This window comes from Choloepus didactylus, chromosome 9 (genome assembly GCF_015220235.1).
Source record: "Choloepus didactylus isolate mChoDid1 chromosome 9, mChoDid1.pri, whole genome shotgun sequence".
Classification (NCBI taxonomy): domain Eukaryota; kingdom Metazoa; phylum Chordata; class Mammalia; order Pilosa; family Megalonychidae; genus Choloepus; species Choloepus didactylus.
Genome location: NC_051315.1, coordinates 58,725,372 through 58,748,928, shown reverse-complemented (window position 1 = coordinate 58,748,928; position 23,557 = coordinate 58,725,372). Strand labels below are relative to the sequence as shown.

Below are 23,557 nucleotides of genomic sequence, written 5' to 3'. Positions count from 1 at the left end.
CCTTTTCTTGCTTTTCTTTCTCTTCTTCTTTTCTTTCTTGTGTTTTCGCGAGTTTTTTCTGTGTTTCTTTTTTCTTTTTTTTGATTTTTCTTCAGAAGCACTTTCAGAATCAGAAGAATCAGAAGAGGACTGAGAATCGCTTGAACTTTCTGAGTCACTGGATGATGATGATGATGACGATGATGACTTATGCCTTTTCTTTTCTTCTTTCTTGGCTTTAATCAAAAATGAAAAGGTTTGGTCAACAATTTTTAGACAAACTTCGTAAGCGAAAATTAAATTTCTGCAAATTCTCACTAATTTCCTTATTTAATACTTAGCTCATCCAGCTATTTGAACTGAGTTAAATGAAAAAAGTGATTTGGCTTAAATCACACAGAAAAAGAGTTAAGACATTCATGATTAGAATCCAGATCTCTACTGTCATGGGTTAGAGTTATATCTAATAACAGCCAAAGAAATTTTGAAAATAGATGAATGCGAAACACCAAACTAAGTTACTTATAATTAACATTTGAAAAATGTAGTTTTAAAAAAGGACAGAAACAATATTTAAGGGTCTCAGATTCTAATCTTGTAGTTTTTTGTTTGTTTTTACAATTTCTCTTATTATCAAGACTGGAGGTAGAATTGGGGCAGGGAAATAACAGAAAAAAGTACTCTGCATGAACGTGGAAAGATATGAAACATGACTCCATCGGCATAGGCTTGTTTACATGCCTGAGCATTCCTCCAACTATTAAGAAATTTAGCTTTAGCTGGAGTGCAGACTTACAACAAAGGGGAGGCATTTGTCAATGATGAAGAATTATATTTTGGTGTCACTATAAAAAGTCATTTCAAAGTGAAATTTTATTTTGGATTAAGGAAGTAATAATTATAAAGAGGGACAAAAACTCAAGTGTGTTAAAGACCAGGCAATTATTAAGTGACACTAACCAGGTATAATACACCAGGAACTGGAGGAAGATGACAAACTGGATAGAGCTTGATTCATCTAAAGGTATTCTAATTAAAACCACGATGGACTTGAAGAGGCTGAGACCAAACATGGGACAATACTGATATATGGATAATTATGATGACTTAGAATACATCAAATAAATAAAAATCCATCAATTCATAATTATATTGGTAAATAAAATACAAAGCATTTAAACTGCCTTTCCTATACAAATTGTATCACTGGCTAACCAAATAGTAGGTACGAGGGAAGTTGTTCTTTATAATAAGTAGTCTAGGAATAAATGAAGAAGAAATTATAGTTAGAATATCATCATTTTTCAACTCCTAATGAGGCACTCACTACCAATGGCTACTGCATAGATGACCTTCCTGTGAGACTCCTGCTCACAACAAAGGAATTAAAAATAAAATAAAATAAAATAAAAACTGTATTACTCCTGTAAAGGTTCAGAAATTGATAGCACAATACTGTGTGATGGTAGCACAATACTAAGTAACAAAGCTGAGTGTGAGTATGTTTGAAAGAGGAAGGCTAGGGTAGTGTATGTCACCAGAAGAAAAGCTAGAAGATAAAAACTGGGACTGTATAACTTAGTGAAACCTAGAATGGTCAATGACAGTGGTTAATTGTAAAGATATGAGAAAGTTCTTGCATGAACTAGAACAAATGTACATCACTATTACAAGGTGTTAATAATAGGGTGGTATACAGGAAAAAATACAATTCATGCAAACTAAGATCTATAGTTAACGATAACATTGTAATATTCTTTCATTAATTGTAACAAAGTCACTACACCAAAGCTAAATGTCAATAATAGGGGGTATAATGAGTATGGGATTTTTTTTTTTCTGGAAGATATGAGAATGTTCTCATATTGACTGTGGTGATGAAAGCAGAACTATGTGATTATACCAAGAATCACTGATTACACACTTAGGATGAACTGTATGGTGTGTGAATAAAACTTTAAATTAAAAAAAATAAGGTGAAATTTTAGGTTGTATATAAATTAGAATAAAAATTAGACATATATAGGGCTGTACAAAAAAAAACAGTGAATCTGAAGTTAAACCATGGATTATAGTTAATTGCACAATTATAAAAACATGCTTTCATCAACTGTAACAAATGCATCATGCTAATGCACGGTGTTCATGATGCAGAGTATACGGGAACTCTGTATTTTATGCATGATTATTCTGTAAACCTACAACTTCTCTAACAAAAAAATAACCTTGGGGGGAAAAAACTGCTTTAATCAATTTTCTAGATCTAATTAGCAATTTACAAGAAACGGAAGTACAACAGGAACACACTTAACACAAGAATGCCATCAGTAAAATCCTGTATGTGCACTATGGGAAATGTTACAGGACAAATAACCTAGCTTTTTCAACAAATAAATTTCAAGGCAACATAAAAAGATATGGTAAGGGAACCTATTTAAAACCAACAAACTTAAAAGACCAATCTCTATGTGTAAACCTTATGTAGAACCAGATTCAAACAACAAATTAATTAACATTAATGGAAATAAGAAATTTGAATACTGATAGGATTTCTGATATTTAGGAATATGTGTGTGTGCATGTGTATGTGTGTATGAGTACAGCAGTGGTTATTATTTGAAAAAGTAATTCTTTCAAGATAAATAATAAAATATATACAGACAAAATGTCATGCCTAGAATTTGCTTCAAAATAATAGGAAAGTAAGAAGTAGATGGAAAATAGGTAAAATAAAATTTGCCATGAATCAACTGTTGAAGCTGAGCAATGAACATGGGTATTCATTATACTATTTTATCTATTTCTGTGTAAGTTGATATTTTCTATAATTAAAACAAAAATCTAAGAGGTGCAAAAACTATATATCCGTTGACTATCTAGTTAACAGCTAATTTTCGACTTTCCTCTAGCCTCAGGAACACTGAGCATTTGACTCTTGGCTAAATCTTCCTTGTAACTCTTACCTCAGAATTTACAGGAGTGTACTAAATCCAAGATAAATGAGAGTCTGTTTGAAGTTACTATATACTTGACCAAGGAACTATGGCTCACTATCAAACTGCTAATTTGGTACTGATGAGATGCTGTTGCACTGGAGAATGGGAGCAATGTATAAAAGTTTAAGGGGTCCCAGAGGCAATGGCTTCCCTAAACTGGAGGAGACCTTCTCTCACCAGCTGGGTTTCTAAGGACCACGTACATACCAAGAATGAGATGCCTGGACATATGCAGCTGCGACTGGAAATCATGAGATCTGCGTTATGCTGTTGCTGAACAATCCATGTTGTTACCTGCCCTGTATACTTTCTTAAAGGTAAGTAAACTTAGTGCTGGGTGAAGATTATTTTGTCTCAGGAGTTTGACTGTTAATCTGAACCCATAACCACCGCTGTTGGTGAGGCAGAATGGGCGTTATAAATATGTGTAAACTCAAAAATCCACTTACATATACTAAGCACCTGAGTGAAATGCAGGGGGGGGAAAGATCAACCTTTTAAAGAAACCTAAGGAAAAAAATTTGTAATTCATAATGAATACGAGTTAAATCAAAACAAAAACACAAGACCACATAATATGCAAACAAAATTAAAATATCCCACACGAACAGAATATAGCTCTTAAAATTTGATAAAACAAAGCAATGTTTTCCTCCATGATTAGCAAAACTTTATTCACTAGCTCCAACTTCTACTTATTTTACACTGGAATTCTTTCCTATGAGAAATAAACCCCAATTGAATTTCTTTAATAAACAAGTCCCCCTCTCCCCAAAAAGTATATTAAATATTATTTCAAATGACCATTTTAAAATTTATACAGCACTTTTCATGAAAACATTTGAGTGAAACAAGGTATCATGGGAGTATGGAAGGACAGAAAGAGATTTATAACTGTATTTATGGTAATATAAGCTGCCAGACTATCAGACGACATTAACTATAAAAGGAGAATACACAAACTCTGTTGCAGGAAATGTGCCCTGGATTAGAGCTTAAGAAAGCTCTAAGGTTGAAAAGGTAATCTCTTTTGATGTTTGCCAATATTATTGTATGAGTGAAATTTAATCGATGTGCCCTTTTCCTATGAATTTGCTCACAAAAAAAATGAGGGAGAGAAATGTTTGAGAAACAAATGGCAATTAAAGAACAGAGGGTAAGAAGGTAAAAAATGGAGACCTGAAAATATCAATATTAATTCTAACACAATGTACCCTGAATTTCAAAATCTGTTGACCAAAATTAAAAAATATGATTTAGGCACATTATTAATTAACTGTAATTTTACCCTAATCAAAGTAAAAAACTATGTATAACTGAATAGTATATTTGGATACATACTCAACACAATGCTAGGAGTCTGAGATAAAGACTGTAGAGCATTTGGGGAAGTACCACAGAAAACTTTACATAAGCTCTGCTCTCACAGAGCTTATAATCTGTTTGGGAAAATAAGAAAAACAAATGTGAATCTACTAGTAAACAGCACTGAAAAATATATACTTAAGTAATAAATTCTGTAGAAAAAAACACTGACTATAAATTCTATATGGATTTAAAACTAAGTATGGCCAGTGGGGGCAAGAGTAAAACAGAAAGGTTTTGCAGAAGTACAGTCACTTCTGCTGTAGCAAAACGTGTTCCTAAAAATCACTGTGCTATGAAAAATTATGCAATAAAAACCACAAAGCTTATAGGGAAAATGGTAAAGGGGCACAATACTCAAAATCATTTGTGAGTGACACATTAAAAAAAAAAAAAAGACAGGAAACTAAAGGGCAACACAGATTTATACATGTTAAATGGTTACAATATACATAAATACCGTGATACTTTAATTTGAAAAAGACCCGAGGTTGGTTATGGAAGTGCGTGTCAGAGGGTGTTGCCTTACAAGTTATTGTAGGGTGGTGGAAGAAGGTTTCTATGAAATTGCATGGAAAGTTTTAATACCAGATTGTGGATGGGGTATGGTAAATAATGTTATGTGCTGAAATGAGGTAGTCAGTACGTATTTCAGGCCTGTCTGTGCGTTCCTATGCAGCTCAGTTCAGCTGGATATGGCTTTCTGCATTAACCCAGTGTTTCTTGTAAGAAGATCACACACATGCAAATGAGAAATTGGTGGTATGCTCTAATTGTTTTCTTTTTTTTTTTCACTTTATTTAAATTGTAAATTTTAACATATATACATAACAGTGATAACTTTCAATGTTCGATTTCTCAAGTAGAAAGCAAATCTCAAACAATGTCATGGGTCACAGTTCCACAACTTCAGCCATTTCCATTATTGTAAAGTATACATACAGAAAGGTGTTATCTCTCGATGTACAGCTCAACAAGCAGTCATAAAAGTAATTTCAAAAATTGTTATGGGTTACAGTTCCACAATTTCAGTTCCTTCCTTATTATGCCATATAAGGTACATACAGAAAGGTAAAGACCTTCATGGCACAATTCAACATGAAGCTATAGAGAAAATTCCAAGGGAGCCTATATGTCATTTACCTCCTTCCAGTTATTCCAACACTCAAGCATTCAAAAAGAAATATATAATTATATAAAGTTTCAGTATTCATAGACGTTTGTTAAAATCTTATCTTGTTCGTTGCCACTCCTTCCTCCCACTTAATCTCTTTTTCCATCTTCAGGGATTATCTAGGCAGTGAGCACCCTAAGTTTTTCATATTAAAAGGGGGTGTCAACAGTATGAGGAAGGGGGATGCACCTGATAGCTGATCTTAAAGAGGCTGTTGCCTCTGGGTTTTAGGACTTTCTGGTATAGGAACATTCTAGTGGATTCAAGTTTCTGAAAGATAAAACGTAGTGAGAGGCGGGGCAAGATGGCAGACTGGTGAGCTGTATGTTTTAGTTACTCCTCCAGGAAAGTAGGTAGAAAGCCAGGAACTGCGTGGACTGGACACCACAGAGCAATCTGACTTTGGGCATACTTCATACAACACTCATGAAAACGTGGAACTGCTGAGATCAGCGAAATCTGTAAGTTTTTGCGGCCAGGGGACCCGCGCCCCTCCCTGCCAGGCTCAGTCCCGTGGGAAGAGGGGCTGTCAGCTCCAGGAAGGAGAAGGGAGAACTGCAGTGGCAGCCCTTATCGGAAACTCATTTTACTGATCCAAACTCCAACCATAGATAGACTGAGACCAGACACCAGAGAATCTGAGAGCAGCCAGCCCAGCAGAGAGGAGACAGGCATAGAAAAAAAACAACACGAAAAACTCCAAAATAAAAGCGGAGGATTTTTGGAGTTCTGGTGAACATAGAAAGGGGAAGGGCAGAGCCCAGGCCCGAGCTCAGACCCTGAGGCTCATATGCAAATCCCGAAGAAAAGCTGATCTCTCTGCCCTGTGGACCTTTCCTTAATGGCCCTGGTTGCTTTGTCTCTTAGCATTTCAATAACCCATTAGATCTCTGAGGAGGGCCCTTTTTTTTTTTTTTTAAAATCTTTTTTTCTTTTTCTAAAACAATTACTCTAAGAAGCCCAATACAGAAAGCTTCAAAGACTTGCTATTTGGGCAGGTCAAGTCAAGAGCAGAACTAGGAGAGCTCTGAGACAAAACGCAATAATCCAGTGGCTGAGAAAATTCACTAAACACAACTTCCCAAGAAAAGGGGGGTGTCCGCTCACAGCCATCATCCTGGTGGACATGAAACACTCCTGTCCATCGCCACCCCCATAGCCCAGAACTGCCCCAGACAACCCAGTGTGACGGAAGTGCTTCAAATAACAGGCACACACCACAAAACTGGGCGTGGACATTAGCCTTCCCTGCAACCTCAGCTGATTGTCCCAGAGTTGGGAAGGCAGAGCAGTGTGAATTAACAAAGCCCCATTCAGCCATCATTTCAGCAGACTGGGAGCCTCCCTACACAGCCCAGCAGCCCAGAACTGCCCTGGGGGGACGGCACTCACCTGTGACATAGCACAGTCATCCCTCAACAGAGGACCCGGGGTGCACGGCCTGGAAGAGGGGCCCACTTGCAAGTCTCAGGAGCCATACACCAATACCAAGGACTTGTGGGTCAGTGGCAGAGACAAACTGTGGCAGGACTGAACTGAAGGATTAGACTATTGCAGCAGCTTTAAAACTCTGTGTTAGAGCCACCCCCCCCCATCCCTGACTGCCCAGAAACACGCCCCATATACAGGGCAGGCAACACCAACTACACACGCAAGCTTGGTACACCAATTGGACCCCACAAGACTCACTCCCCCACTCACCAAAAAGGCTAAGCAGGGGAGAACTGGCTTGTGGAGAACAGGTGGCTCGTGGACGCCACCTGTTGGTTAGTTAGAGAAAGTGTACTCCACGAAGCTGTAGATCTGATAAATTAGAGATAAGGACTTCAATTGGTCTACAAATCCTTAAAGAAACCTATCAAGTTCAGCAAATGCCAAGAGGCCAAAAACAACAGAAAATTATAAAGCATATGGAAAAACCAGACGATATGGATAACTCAAGCCCAAGTACCCAAATCAAAAGTTCAGAAGAGACACAGCACCTAGAGCAGCTACTCAAAGAACTAAAGATGAACAATGAGACCATAATACGGGAGATAAAGGAAATCAAGAAGACCCTAGAAGAGCATAAAGAAGACATTGCAAGACTAAATAAAAAAAATGGATGATCTTATAGAAATTAAAGAAACCGCTGACCAAATTAAAAAGATTCTGGACACTCATAGTACAAGACTAGAGGAAGCTGAACAACGAATCAGTGACCTCGAAGATGACAGAATGGAAAATGAAAGCATAAAAGAAAGAATGGGGAAAAAAATTGAAAAAATCAAAATGGACCTCAGGGATATGATAGATAATATGAAACATCCAAATATAAGACTCATTGGTGTCCCAGAAGGGGAAGAAAAGGGTAAAGGTCTAGGAAGAGTATTCAAAGAAATTGTTGGGGAAAACTTCCCAAATCTTCTAAACAACATAAATACACAAATCATAAATGCTCAGCGAACCCCAAATAGAATAAATCCAAATAAACCCACTCCGAGACATATACTGATCAGACTGTCAAACACAGAAGAGAAGGAGCAAGTTCTGAAAGCAGCAAGAGAAAAGCAATTCACCACATACAAAGGAAACAGCATAAGACTAAGTAGTGACTACTCAGCAGCCACCATGGAGGTGAGAAGGCAGTGGCACGATATATTTAAAATTCTGAGTGAGAAAAATTTCCAGCCAAGAATACTTTATCCAGCAAAGCTCTCCCTCAAATTTGAAGGAGAGCTTAAATTTTTCACAGACAAACAAATGCTGAGAGAATTTGCTAACAAGAGACCTGCCCTACTGGAGATACTAAAGGGAGCCCTACAGATAGAGAAACAAAGAAAGGACAGAGAGACTTGGAGAAAGGTTCAGTACTAAAGAGATTCGGTATGGGTATAATAAAAGATATTAATAGACAGAGGGGAAAAATATGACAAACATAAACCAAAGGATAAGATGGCTGATTCAAGAAATGCCTTCACGGTTATAATGTTGAATGTAAATGGATTAAACTCCCCAATTAAAAGATATAGATTCGCAGATTGGATCAAAAAAAATGAACCATCAATATGTTGCATACAAGAGACTCGTCTTAGACACAGGGACACAAAGAAACTGAAAGTGAAAGGATGGAAAAAAATATTTCATGCAAGCTACAGCCAAAAGAAAGCAGGTGTAGCAATATTAATCTCAGATAAAATAGACTTCAAATGCAGGGATGTTTTGAGAGACAAAGAAGGCCACTACGTACTAATAAAAGGGGCAATTCAGCAAGAAGAAATAACAATCGTAAATGTCTATGCACCCAATCAAGGTGCCACAAAATACATGACAGAAACACTGGCAAAACTAAAGGAAGCAATTGATGTTTCCACAATAATTGTGGGAGACTTCAACACATCACCCTCTCCTATAGATAGATCAACCAGACAGAAGACCAATAAGGAAATTGAAAACCTAAACAATCTGATAAATGAATTAGATTTAACAGACATATACAGGACATTACATCCCAAATCACCAGGATACACATACTTTTCTAGTGCTCACGGAACTTTCTCCAGAATAGATCATATGCTGGGACATAAAACAAGCCTCAATAAATTTAAAAAGATTGAAATTATTCAAAGCACATTCTCTGACCACAATGGAATACAATTAGAAGTCAATAACCATCAGAGACTTAGAAAATTCACAAATACCTGGAGGTTAAACAACACACTCCTAAACAATCAGTGGCTTAAAGAAGAAATAGCAAGAGAAATTGCTAAATATATAGAGACGAATGAAAATGAGAACACAACATACCAAAACCTATGGGATGCAGCAAAAGCAGTGCTAAGGGGGAAATTTATAGCACTAAACGCATATATTAAAAAGGAAGAAAGAGCCAAAATCAAAGAACTAATGGATCAACTGAAGAAGCTAGAAAATGAACAGCAAACCAATCCTAAACCAAGTACAAGAAAAGAAATAACAAGGATTAAAGCAGAAATAAATGACATAGAGAACAAAAAAACAATAGAGAGGATAAATATCACCAAAAGTTGGTTCTTTGAGAAGATCAACAAGATTGACAAGCCCCTAGCTAGACTGACAAAATCAAAAAGAGAGAAGACCCATATAAACAAAATAATGAATGAAAAAGGTGACATAACTGCAGGTCCTGAAGAAATTAAAAAAATTATAAGAGGATACTATGAACAACTGTATGGCAACAAACTGGATAATGTAGAGGAAATGGACAATTTCCTGGAAACATATGAACAACCTAGACTGACCAGAGAAGAAATACAAGACCTCAAACAACCCATCGCAAGCAAAGAGATCCAATCAGTCATCAAAAAGCTTCCCACAAATAAATGCCCAGGGCCAGATGGCTTCACAGAGGAATTCTACCAAACTTTCCAGAAAGAACTGACACCAATCTTACTCAAACTCTTTCAAAACATTGAAGAAAACGGAACACTACCTAACTCATTTTATGAAGCTAACATCAATCTAATACCAAAACCAGGCAAAGATGCTACAAAAAAGGAAAACCACCGGCCAATCTCCCTAATGAATATAGATACAAAAATCCTCAACAAAATACTTGCAAATCGAATCCAAAGACACATTAAAAAAATCATACACCATGACCAAGTGGGGTTTATTCCAGGCATGGAAGGATGGTTCAACATAAGAAAATCAATCAATGTATTACAACACATTAACAAGTCAAAAGGGAAAAATCAATTGATCATCTCAATAGATGCTGAAAAAGCATTTGACAAAATCCAACATCCCTTTTTGATAAAAACACTTCAAAAGGTAGGAACTGAAGGAAACTTCCTCAACATGATAAAGAGCATATATGAAAAACCCACAGCCAGCATAGTACTCAATGGTGAGAGACTGAAAGCCTTCCCTCTAAGATCAGGAACAAGACAAGGATGCCCGCTGTCACCACTGTTATTCAACATTGTGCTGGAAGTGCTAGCCAGGGCAATCCGGCAAGACAAAGAAATAAAAGGCATCCAAATTGGAAAAGAAGAAGTAAAACTGTCATTGTTTGCAGATGATATGATCTTATATCTAGAAAACCCTGAGAAATCGACGATACAGCTACTAGACCTAATAAACAAATTTAGCAAAGTAGCGGGATACAAGGTTAATGCACATAAGTCAGTAATGTTTCTATATGCTAGAAATGAACAAACTGAAGAGACACTCAAGAAAAAGATACCATTTTCAATAGCAACTAAAAAAATCAAGTACCTAGGAATAAACTTAACCCAAGATGTAAAAGACCTATACAAAGAAAACTACATAACTCTACTAAAAGAAATAGAAGGGGACCTTAAAAGATGAAAAAATATTCCATGTTCATGGATAGGAAGACTAAATGTCATTAAGATGTCAATTCTACCCAAACTCATGTACAGATTCAATGCAATCCCAATCAAAATTCCAACAACCTACTTTGCAGACTTGGAAAAGCTAGTTATCAAATTTATTTGGAAAGGGAAGATGCCTCGAATTGCTAAAGACACTCTAAAAAAGAAAAACGAAGTGGGAGGACTTACACTCCCTGACTCTGAAGCTTATTATAAAGCCACAGTTGCCAAAACAGCATGGTACTGGCACAAAGATAGACATATAGATCAATGGAATCGAATTGAGAATTCAGAGATAGACCCTCAGATCTATGGCCGACTGATCTTTGATAAGGCCCCCAAAGTCACTGAATTGAGTCATAATGGTCTTTTCAACAAATGGGGCTGGGAGAGTTGGATATCCATATCCAAAAGAATGAAAGAGGACCCCTACCTCACCCCCTACACAAAAATTAACTCAAAATGGACCAAAGATCTCAATATAAAAGAAAGTACCATAAAACTCCTAGAAGATAATGTAGGAAAACATCTTCAAGACCTTGTATTAGGCGGCCACTTCTTAGACTTTACACCCAAAGCACAAGCAACAAAAGAGAAAATAGATAAATGGGAACTCCTCAAGCTTAGAAGTTTCTGCACCTCAAAGGAATTTCTCAAAAAGGTAAAGAGGCAGCCAAATCAACGGGAAAAAATTTTTGGAAACCATGTATCTGACAAAAGACTGATATCTTGCATATATAAAGAAATCCTACAACTCAATGACAATAGTACAGTCGGCCCAATTATAAAATGGGCAAAAGATATGAAAAGACAGTTCTCTGAAGAGGAAATACAAATGGCCAAGAAACACATGAAAAAATGTTCAGCTTCACTAGCTATTAGAGAGATGCAAATTAAGACCACAATGAGATACCATCTAACACCGGTTAGAATGGCTGCCATTAAACAAACAGGAAACTACAAATGCTGGAGGGGATGTGGAGAAATTGGAACTCTTATTCATTGTTGGTGGGACTGTATAATGGTTCAGCCACTCTGGAAGTCAGTCTGGCAGTTCCTTAGAAAACTAGATATAGAGTTACCATTCGATCCAGCGATTGCACTTCTCGGTATATACCCGGAAGATCGGAAAGCAGTGACACGAACAGATATCTGCACGCCAATGTTCATAGCAGCATTATTCACAATTGCCAAAAGATGGAAACAACCCAAATGTCCTTCAACAGATGAGTGGATAAATAAAATGTGGTATATACACACGATGGAATACTACACGGCAGTAAGAAGGAACGATCTCGTGAAACATATGACAACATGGATGAACCTTGAAGACATAATGCTGAGCGAAATAAGCCAGGCACAAAAAGAGAAATATTATATGCTACCACTAATGTGAACTTTGAAAAATGTAAAACAAATGGTTTATAATGTAGAATGTAGGGGAACTAGCAATAGAGAGAAATTAAGGAAGGGGGAGCAATAATCCAAGAAGAACAGATAAGCTATTTAACGTTCTGGGGATGCCCAGGAATGACTATGGTCTGTTAATTTCTGATGGATATAGTAGGAACAAGTTCACAGAAATGTTGCTATATTAGGTAACTTTCTTGGGGTAAAGAAGGAACATGTTGGAAGTTAAGCAGTTATCTTAGGTTAGTTGTCTTTTTCTTACTCCCTTGGTATGGTCTCTTTGAAATGTTCTTTTATTGTATGTTTGTTTTCTTTTTAACTTTTTTTTCATACAGTTGATTTAAAAAAGAAGGGAAAGTTAAAAAAAAAAAAAAAAAGAAAAACAAGGAAAAAAAAAAAGATGTAGTGCCCCCTTGAGGAGCCTGTGGAGAATGCAGGGGTATTCGCCTACCCCACCTCCATGGTTGCTAACATGACCACAGACATAGGGGACTGGTGGTTTGATGGGTTGAACCCTCTACCACAGGTTTTACCCTTGGGAAGACGGTTGCTGCAAAGGAGAGGCTAGGCCTCCCTATGGTTGTGCCTAAGAGCCTCCTCCCGAATGCCTCTTTGTTGCTCAGATGTGGCCCTCTCTCTCTAGCTAAGCCAACTTGAAAGGTGAAATCACTGCCCTCCCCACTACGTGGGATCAGACACCCAGGGGAGTGAATCTCCCTGGCAACGTGGAATATGACTCCCGGGGAGGAATGTAGACCCGGCATCGTGGGACGGAGAACATCTTCTTGACCAAAAGGGGGATGTGAAAGGAAATGAAATAAGCTTCAGTGGCAGAGAGATTCCAAAAGGAGCCGAGAGGTCACTCTGGTGGGCACTCTTATGCACACTTTAGACAACCCTTTTTAGGTTCTAAAGAATTGGGGTAGCTGGTGGTGGATACCTGAAACTATCAAACTACAACCCAGAACCCATGAATCTCGAAGACAGTTGTATAAAAATGTAGCTTATGAGGGGTGACAAGGGGATTGGGAAAGCCATAAGGACCACACTCCACTTTGTCTAGTTTATGGATGGATGAGTAGAAAAATAGGGGAAGGAAACAAACAGACAAAGGTACCCAGTGTTCTTTTTTACTTCAATTGCTCTTTTTCACTCTAATTATTATTCTTGTTATTTTTGTGTGTGTCCTAATGAAGGTGTCAGGGATTGATTTGGGTGATGAATGTAGCACTATGTAATGGTACTGTAAACAATCGAAAGTACGATTTGTTTTGTATGACTGCGTGGTTATGTGAATATATCTCAATAAAATGAAGATAAAAAAAAAAAAAAGAAAAGAAATAATTAGGATTTAAGGCATACACAAAACAGGAAATTTGCCCCTCTTCTTTCTTTATGTGTATCTCCCTTGTGACAGTAGGATTATTGGAGACGGAAGTTTAGTATATTAGTTTGTTTTTGGTGTGCATGCTTTTATGCTTAACTCATTTATTTGTGAAATTTGAGAAGCAGTAGGGATCCTAAGAGAGACGAGTAAGCTGGAAGACAATAAAACTTGAAAATTAAAAAAAAAAACAAAAAAAAAAACGTAGTGAGCGCGTCTTTTATAGAGTATCAGGTAGGGACCTAGGCATCTGGGGACTACTTGTGGCAAGGGTACGGTATGCTGAAGCCAAGTGGGATGCCTAGCTGGAGCTTGCATAAGAGAAACCTCCAGGATAGCTTCTCAACTCTATTTGTTTCTCTCAGTCACTGTGACCTCAGCTTGTTACCTTTCTTTTTCCCCCTTGTTGGTCAAGTAGGCATTTTCAATCCCTTACTGCCAGGGCCAGGCTCATTCCTGGGGAATCATGTTCCACACTGCCAGGAAGATTCATTCCCCTGGGAGTAATGTCCGTCATTGGGGGGTAGGGGAGGTTAATGAATTTATTTGCGAGTTCGGCTTAGAGAGAGTAAGGCCACATCTGAGCAAAAAAGAGGTTGCCTGGAGGTGCCTCTTACGCAAAATTATAGAAGGCCTCAGCCTTCTATTTCAACCTTAAATTCCAAAAGAGCAATTCTCAAGTCAAGGCCTTGATTTATTAAGTAGTGTGTTTCTAACTTGACTTAACATATATTCTATCCCAAGGAAAACAGATTCTTACATTATCTTCACTTAATTATACATTCATCATTCACACATTTAAACAATTATCATATCATAATACACCCCAGAGCTCTTATCAGTTGCTAATTATTCATCCGTAGTATTAGTGTCGACTTGGAAAGATATTCCTATTAAATATAGTCATTAATACGTAATAGGTAGTTTTTTGATACCACTCTGTTGTTAACCCTCTGCAGCAGTGTCATACCTTGTAGGTATATCATGCTGACACTTATTTAGATTTGTAGTGGTACTCTGTGGGTTACTTGCCTTTAAACAACCATTTACAAACATGTTCACCTTCAGTGCATCACTGATATTGATAATCCCATTAACAAACCGCAGTCACACCTGACCATTCCCATATTATTATGATCACTCTCATTATCACATCTGTACAAAATAGATTACTGTTCTCCCTTCACTAGGTCTGACTATCTCTAGGTCCCCTATATTCTACATTTTAAAACACATATTTTACATTTTTCACAGAGTTCACATTATTGGTAACATACAATATCCCTCCTTTTGAGTATGGCTTAGTTCACTCAGCATTATGTCTTCAAGGTTCATCCAGGTATGTCATAGGTTTCACGTTCCTTCTTACTGCCGTGTAGAATAACAGCACGTGTGTATAAACGACATTTTGTTTGTCCACTCATCTGTTGAAGGACACTTGGATTGTTTTCATCTCTTGTCAATTGTGAACAATGCCACTATGAACATTGGTGTGCAAATATCTGTTCGTGTCACTGCTTTCAGATCTTCTGGATATATACCAGGAAGCGAAATTGCTGGATTGTAGGGTAACTTGATATCTCCTTTTCTTAGGAACTGCCAAACTGTCTCCCACAGTGGCTGTACCATTATATAGTCCCACTAGCAATGAATAAGAGTTTGAATATCTCCACATTTTCTCCAGCATCTGTAGTTTCCTATTTGTTTAATGGCAGCCATTCTAATTGGCGTGAGATGATATCTCATTGTGGTCTTGATTTGCATTTCCCTAATAGACAGTGAAGATGAACATTTTTCATGTGCTTTTTAGCCATTTGTAGTTCCTTTTCAGAGAAATATCTTTTCATATCTTTTGCCCATTATAGAATTGGGCTGTCTGTACTACTCTTGTTGAGTTGTGGGATTTCTTTATATATGCAACATATCAGTCTCTTATCAGATACATGGTTTCCAAATATTTTTTTCCCGTTGAGTTGGCCACCTCTTTACCTTTTGAAGAGTTCCCATTTATCTATTTTTTCTTTCGTTGCTTGTGCTTTGGGTATAAGGTCTAAGAAGTGACCTCCTACTATTAGGTCTTGAAGACAATTCCCTACCTTATCCTCTGGGAGTTTTATGGTACTGTCTCTTATATTGAGGACTCTGATCCATGCTGAGTTAACTTTTGTGTAAGGTGTGAGGTAGGGGTCCTCTTTCATTCTTTTGGATATGGATACCCAGTTCTCGCAGCCCCATTTGTCGAAGAGACTATTCTGTCCCAGTTCAGTGAATTTGGGAGCCTTATCAAAAATCAGTCGAATGTAGATCTGGGGGGGGTCTATCTCCGAATTCTCAATTCAGTTCCACTGATAAATATGTCTATCTTTGTGCCAATACCACGCTATTTTGAATACTGTGGCTTTACAGTAAGCTTCAAAGTCAGAAAGTGCAAGCCCTCCCACTTTGTTTTTCATTTTTAGAATATTTTTAGCAATTGGGGCATCTTTCCCTTCCAAATAAATTTGATAACTAGCTTTTCCAATTCTGCAAAGTAGGTTGTTAGAATTTTGATAGGAATTGCACTGAACGTGCAGATCAGTTTGGGTAGGATTGACATCCTAACAACGTTTAAACTTCCTATTCATGAACATGGAATATTTTTCCATCTCTTTAGGTCCCCTTCTATTTCTTTATTAAAGTTATGTAATTTTCTGTGTAGATGTCTTTTACATCCTTTGTTAAGTTTATTCCTAGGTACTTGATTTTTTTTAGTTGCTACTGAGGATGGAATCTTTTACTTGAGTGAGTCTTCAGTTAGGTCATTTCTACTGTATAGGAACATTACTGACTTTTGTGCATTAATCTTGCATCCCACCACTTTGCTAAATTTTTTAGCTCAAGGAGCTGTATTGTCGATTTCTCAGGGTTTTCCAAATGTAAGATCATATCAAATGTAAATAATGACAGTTTTACTTCTTCCTTTTCAATTTGGATGCCTTTTATTTCTTTGTCTTGACAGAATGCTCTGCCTAGAACTTCTAGCACAATGTTGGATAACAGTGGTGACAGCAGACATCCTTGCGTCATTCCTGATCTTAGAGGGAAGGCTTTCAGTCTATGCTGAGTACTATTCTAGCTGTGGGTTTTTCATATATGCCCTTAAGCATATTGAGGAAATTTCCTTCAATTCCTACCTTTTTAAGTGTTTTTAATCAAAAAAGGAAGCTGGATTTTGTTGAATGCTTTTTCCATATCTACTGAGATGATCATTTGATTCTTCCCTTTTGATTTGTAAATGTGTTGTATTATATTGATTGATTTTCTTATGCTGAAACACCCTTGCATGCCTCAGATGAACCCCACTTGGTCATGATGTATTATTTTTTTTAATGTGTCTTTGGATTTAATTTGCAAGTATTTTGTTGAGCATTTTTACATCTATATCATTAGGGAGATGGGCCTGTAGTATTCCTTTCTTGTAGCATCCTAATCTGGTTTTGGTATTCGAGTCATGTTGGAGTCATAAAATGAGGTATATAGTGTTCCATTTCCTTCAATTTCTTGAAAAAGTTTGAGTAGGAATGGTGTCGATTCTTTTTGGAAAGTTTGATAGAATTCCCCTGTGAAGTCATCTTGCCCTGGGCTTTTATTTATAGGAAGCTTTTTGATGACTGATTGGATCTCTTTGCTTGTGATTGGTTTGTTGAAGTTTTCTCTTTCTTCTCTGGTCAGTCTATGTTGTTCACATGTTTCCAGGAAATTATCCATTTCCTTTAAATTGTCTAGCTTGTTGGTGTCTAGTTGTTCACTGTACCCTCTTACAATTTTTGAGATTTCTTCTGGATCTGCAGTAATATCCCCCCTCATTTATTATTTTGTTTATCTGGGTCTTCTCTCTTTTTGACTTTCTCAGTCTAGCTAAGGGTTTGTCAATGTTGTTGATGTTTTCAAAGAATCAACTTTTGTTTTATTCATTCTAACGTTTTTCTCTTCTCCATCTCATTTATTCTGCTTTAATCCTTGTTATTTCTTTTCTTCTACTTGTTTTAAGATTAGTTTGCTGTTCATTTTCCAGCTTTTTCAATTGTTCCATTAGTTCTTTGATTTTAGCTTTCTTCCTTTTTAATATATGGATTTAGAGCTATTAATTTCAATACCTCAATACCGCCTTTGTTGCATCGTGTAAGTTTTATATGCTGTGTTCTCATTTTCATTCATATCTAGAATTTTAGCAATTTCTGTTGCAATTTTTTCTTTGACCCACTGGTTGTTTAGGATTGTGTTGTTTAACCTCCAGATATTTCTGAATGTTCTAGATCTTTGATGGTTACTGACTTCTAGTTGTATTCCATTGTGACCAGACAATGTGCTTTGAATAATTTCAATGTTTTTAAATCTATTGAGGCTTGTTTTATACCCCAGCACATGATGTATACTTGAGAAACTTCCATGAGCATTAGAGAAGAATGTGTATCCTGGTGATTTGGGAAATAATGCTCTATATATGTCTGTTAAGTCTAATTCATTAATCACATTACTTAGGTTCTTAGAATTTCCTTATTAATCCTCAGTCTGGTTGACCTATCTCTAGGAGACAGTGATGTATTAAAGTCTCCCAAGATTTTTGTAGAAACATCTATTGCTTCCTTCAGTTTTGCCAATGTTTGTCTCATGTACTTTGTATCACCCTGATTGGATGCATGAACACTTATGATTGTTATTTCTTCTTGGTGAATTTTCCCTTTTATTAGTATATTATGTCCTTCTTTTTCTCTCATGACATTCTTGCAGTTAGTCTATTTTATCTGCAATTAGTACTGCTAACCTTGCTTTCTTTTCACTGTAGCTTGCATGGAATATTTTTTTCCATCCTTTCAATTTCTTTGTGTCACTGGGTCTAAGATGACTGTCCTATATGCAACATATTGATGGTTCATATTTTTTAATCCATACTGCTAATCTGTACCTTTTAAATGGGGAGTTTAATCCATTCACATTTGGTGTTATTACTGTGAAAGCAGTTCTTGAATCCGCCATCCTATTCTTCATTTTTTTATTTGTTATATGCATTTTCCCTCCTGTCTGTCTTTATGTCCTTTAAGGTACCCTTACTAAAACTCTTCAGTTCTGTGCCCTTCTCCAGAGATCTCTCTCCTTTCTTTTTTTCTCAGTCAGTAGAGCACCCTTTAGTATTTCTTGTACAGCAGGTCCCTAGTTAGCAAATTCTCTCACCATTTGTTTGTGAACATTTTAAGCTCTCTCTCAATTTTGGAGAGTTTTGCTGGATAAAGAATTCTTGGCCGGCAATTTTTCTCTTTCAGAATTTTAAATACGTCATATCACTGCCTTCTTGCCTCCATGGTGGCTGCTGAGCAGTCAGTACTTAGTTTTATGTTGTTTCCCTTATAGTGGTGAATTGCTTCTCCCTTTTTTCTTTCAGAACTTCCTTCTTCTCTTCAGCATTTGACACTCTGATCAGAATATGTCTTGGAGTGGGTTTATTTGGATTTATTCTATTGGGAGTTCGTTGGAACCTTTGGTTTGCATATCTATGTTGTTTAGAAGGGTTGGTAAGTTTTCCCCAATAATTTCTTTGAATACTGTTCCTAGTCCTTTACCCTTCTCTTCCCTTTCTGGAACATCAATGATTCTTATATTTGTGCGCATCGTATTGTCCATCATTTCCCTCAGATCCGTTTTGATTTTTTTAAATTTTTTTTTACCATTCTTTTTTTTTATGCTTTCACTTTCCATCACACTATCTGCGAGTTTGCTAAGTCTTTCCTCTACTTCTTCAAATCAGGTGATATGTGTCTCAAGAATACTTTTAATTTGATCAACAGTATCTTTCATTTCCATAAAATTCGCTATTTTTTTATTACTCCTGCAAATTCTTCCTTATGCTCTTCTAAGGTCTTCTTCATGTCTTTTATATCCTGAGCCATGATATTGATGTTTGCGAGTACTTCTTTGATTAGATGCTACAAGTTCCGTGTCTCTTCTGGTTTTTTAATTTGGGTGTTTGGGTTACCCATATCTTCTGGTTTCTTCATATGCTTTATAATTTTATTTTGTTTTCGTCCTTTGGGCATTTGCTTATGTTCACAGGGTTCTTTTATGAAATGCTGGCTTACTTGAACATTTATCTATAATTTGACAGAGCTATAGCTTGGTGGAGTATACTCTCCCTAACCTACCAGCACATGTCACAAACGGGCCATGTTTTACCCTCAAGCAGTTTGTCCCCAGCTTTGTCTCTGCACTGAGTGAGGGCTCAACCCATGTGGAGATATAGTCACTGCACCAATTTCCTGTGTGTAGTGGGGACCGCCAGCCCTGTGGGTGGGGGCATGTCCTGTGCAGTTTGGAAGAGAGCCCACTCCAGGACACAGTGGTCCCAGCTCTTCCCAGGGCTGCGGATTGAGTACCCTGGGGCTGCAAAACTGTGCGTCTCATTGCCAGTTCTGATTCCCCACAGTCCCTCTCTGCTGTGGGCCCATGAGTCCCTGGGATTGGGGGAGGGCTCATAGAACTTCCGTGCAGCACCCCTACCTCCAGGCTGTGCACATTGTGGGCTTCCATGGAGGAAGAGTGGGCGCTGTCACAAGCCTGCTAAATCCTGAATTCTCTCAAGGAAGCTCTTGGCTGTGGCACTGTGAAGGGATGGATACCAGCTAGCTGCAAAGATAGCTGCTTGGGGCATGGGAACTACCACATTCCGCAAATGTCTGTCTGCTCCAAGGGCCAGTCCCTGGTATGGGGGCTCTTGGCTGTGAGTCTGCAAAAGGTTATCACCCATGCCAATACCCATGAGGGTGCCTGGGGAGTGGAAGGGTCTGGCTGGCTGTTCCCCGGCAGCTTTCCAGGTCGAACACTCATCCGTCTCCAAATGCACCCTCTCGCTTTCTACAAGTACATAGTCACTACGGGTGTAGAAGTCCCTGCCCACCCAGTGGAACTATGGAGCCACTGTTCTGGAGCACTTTCTGTCCTTCATCTAGTGTTTTTCACAGAAGAATTTTGCTCTCTCTCCTAATCCGCCATCTTGGATCCCCTTCTCTAATTGTTTTTCAACATATCATTCATATTGGAAAAAATGTTTTCAAAACAAGCAGTATAGCAACACTGATTATTAGGATTTGAAATAAGGGTGGGAGAAAGTAGTGGAAACTCGTAACTGTAGAGTAATTACAAAGGGCTAAGCATTGTTCTTTAAAAGCGTAATCTCATTTAAGGAAGAATACATTCTGGATAAAAAAGGAAAGATTTTAAAATAAGCTTAAAAACCCGAGAAAAAAGCATAAAGTGGTTCTGGAAAAGATGGAACAGATTCATATTTTCCCTATTCCTTTTAGTACGTACAATTAGAAACCCTGGATGTATATTTTATATATATGTATAAAATAAATAAACACATACATACATACATACGGAATAATATAAACAAACAAACAAACATAAGAAGTCTCAAAGGTAAAAAGAAGGCAAACTAGCCAATGAGATCTGGTTTGAGGAAGATACAGTGGTGTGTTTCCTGGGTTTGTTTTTACCTCCCACATATGCTGGACTGTATGCAAGAGTAGCCTACAACCCAGGCATCCCCACAGACAGAGACAAAACAAGCCCCAAGAAAAGCTTGCTGTCTCCAACAAAACTACCGGTAAAAGTATGCTCTAGCAGGACTGAATCTTTTTGCCAGTTCTTCCCCTACTACAAGCAAACACCACAGAAAAAGTTGTGCACACTTGCAAGTATCAATAAATTCTGGGTGGAGAACTAGGCCTTCCAATCCTCCCCAGGTGAAGCAATGCTTCTCTTCCCTTTACCAGAGTGGTATTGGCAGAGACTATTTTGGGAGGCTGGATTTCAGCACCCTTTCACTTGCCCATCTGCAATGGCAGGTGGCACAGATTTCACAGGGGAGGATCTGGAGAAAGGGATTCTTAAACCTATATATAAAAATCTTGGACAAACCTCCAAGTGTAAATGACCAGAATTAACAATGCAAGAGGTTCAAGAACTAAGCTACAGTGTGGAAAAGCACTCAGGTTTTCAACTTGGCCTCTGGGAGCACACAAATGAAAAAGATCAGAATAGCTCTGCAAGGGTTGTGAATATGAAATTATCATTTGACCCAGGTTTCACAAAAGTAGGCCAAGATCTGCACACTAAACTTCAATAGGGTGACTGCTTGCTAAAACAGAAGCCAGAGTTTCACAACATACTACCCAAATGTGCAAGATACAAAAAAAATAAATAATCAATCATACGAAGAACCAGGAAAATCAAGCTAAATGAGAAAAGACTATCAGGAGGGCAGGGGAAGATGGCAGAGTGCTGAGGTGTAGGTTTTAGTTACTCCTCCAGGGCAGTAGGTAGAAAGCCAGGAACTGCATGGACCAGACACTGGAGAGCAATCTGACTTTGGGCATACTTCATGCAACACTCACGACCCATGTCCCTCCCTGCCAGGCTCAGTCCAGCGGGAGGATGGGCCATCAGTGCTGAGAACGAGGAGGGAGAACTGCAGTTGAGACTCTCACTGAAAACTCAGACTACTTATCCAAACTCCAAGCACAGACAGACTGAGACCAGACACTGGAGAATCCAGGAGCACTCAGCCCGGCAGAGAGGAGATAGGGCTAGCAAAAACAGCAAAAAAAAAAAAAAACTGCAAAAATAAAAACAGAGAATTTTTGGAGTTCTGGTGAACACAGAACGGACAAGGGCAGGGGTCAAACAGAGTCAGGCTCATATGCAAATCCAGAGGGCAAGGTTCCTTGTCTGAAGAGTCTGTTACTCTGCTTTCTTGATTGTTCCTTAATGGCCCTAATCTCCTTGTCTCTTAGCATTTCAATAGCCCATTAGATCAGCAAGGAGGACCCTTTTTTTTTTTTATCTTTTCTACTTTTTCTAAAACAATTACTCTAAGAAGACCATAACAGAAAGCCTCAAAGACCTGCAATTTGGACCCAGAGAAGAGTAGAGCTAAGAGAGCTCAGACACACAAAGCAATAACCCAGTGGCTGACAAAATTCAATAAATACCACAGCTTCCCAAGAAAGCCATCTTCCTGGTGGACTGAGAACACTCCTGCCCGGTGCCAGAGCCACAGCCCAGAGTTGCCCCAAACAACCCAGTGTGACACGTTTTCAGCAACACATGCACACACCACAATATCGGGCGTGGACAACAGCCTTTCCTGCATCCTCAGCTAATTGTCCCTGAGCTGGGAAGGCAGACCTCTGTGAAAACAGGGAAATTAACAGGCCCCATTCAGCCATCCTTTCAGCAGACAGAATATCCCTACATAGCCCTGCAGCCCAAAACCTCCCTTGGGGGATGGTGGTCACCTGTGACGCAGCACAGTCATCCCTCAGCAGAGGACCTAGGAGTGCACAGCTTGGAAGAGGGACCCACTAGCAAGTTCCAGGGACCATATGCCAATACCAAGGACTTGTGGGTCAGCGGCAGAGACAAAGTGTGGCAAGACTGAACTGAAGTATTAGACTACTGCAACAGCTTTAAATTTCCAGGAACACTGAGGAGATTTGATTATTAAAGCTGCCACCTTCCCTACCTGCTCAGACACACGCCCCATATGCAGGGCAGGCAATACCAACTACACACACAAGCTTGGTGCACCAACTGGATGCCACAAGACTCACACCCCCACTCACCACAAAGACAAAGTGGGGGAGAACTGGCTTGAGGGGAATAGGTAGCTCGGGGACGCTACCTGCTGGTTAGTTAGAGAAAGTGTACTCTACGAAGCTGTCGATCTGACAAATTAGAGATCAGGGTTTGAATAAGTCTACATACCATAAAAGAACCCTATCAAGTTAAGCAAATGCCAAGAGGCCAAAAACAACAGAAAATTCTAAATCATGTGGAAAAAAACCAGACAATATGG

The 23,557-nt window shown here is 38.3% G+C and overlaps 1 protein-coding gene across 4 annotated transcripts in view; it reads right to left on the bottom strand.

Annotated features, from left to right (window-relative positions):
• Nucleotides 1-23,557, bottom strand: part of PPIG (peptidylprolyl isomerase G) — a 95,148-nt gene that overhangs the window by 15,624 nt on the left and 55,967 nt on the right. For all 4 annotated transcript variants that reach the window (XM_037850516.1, XM_037850520.1, XM_037850518.1 and 1 more), the window contains exon 10: nucleotides 2-215. In XM_037850516.1, coding sequence (XP_037706444.1) covers nucleotides 2-215 — 214 coding nt within the window. The remainder of the gene's footprint in view (nucleotide 1; nucleotides 216-23,557) is intronic.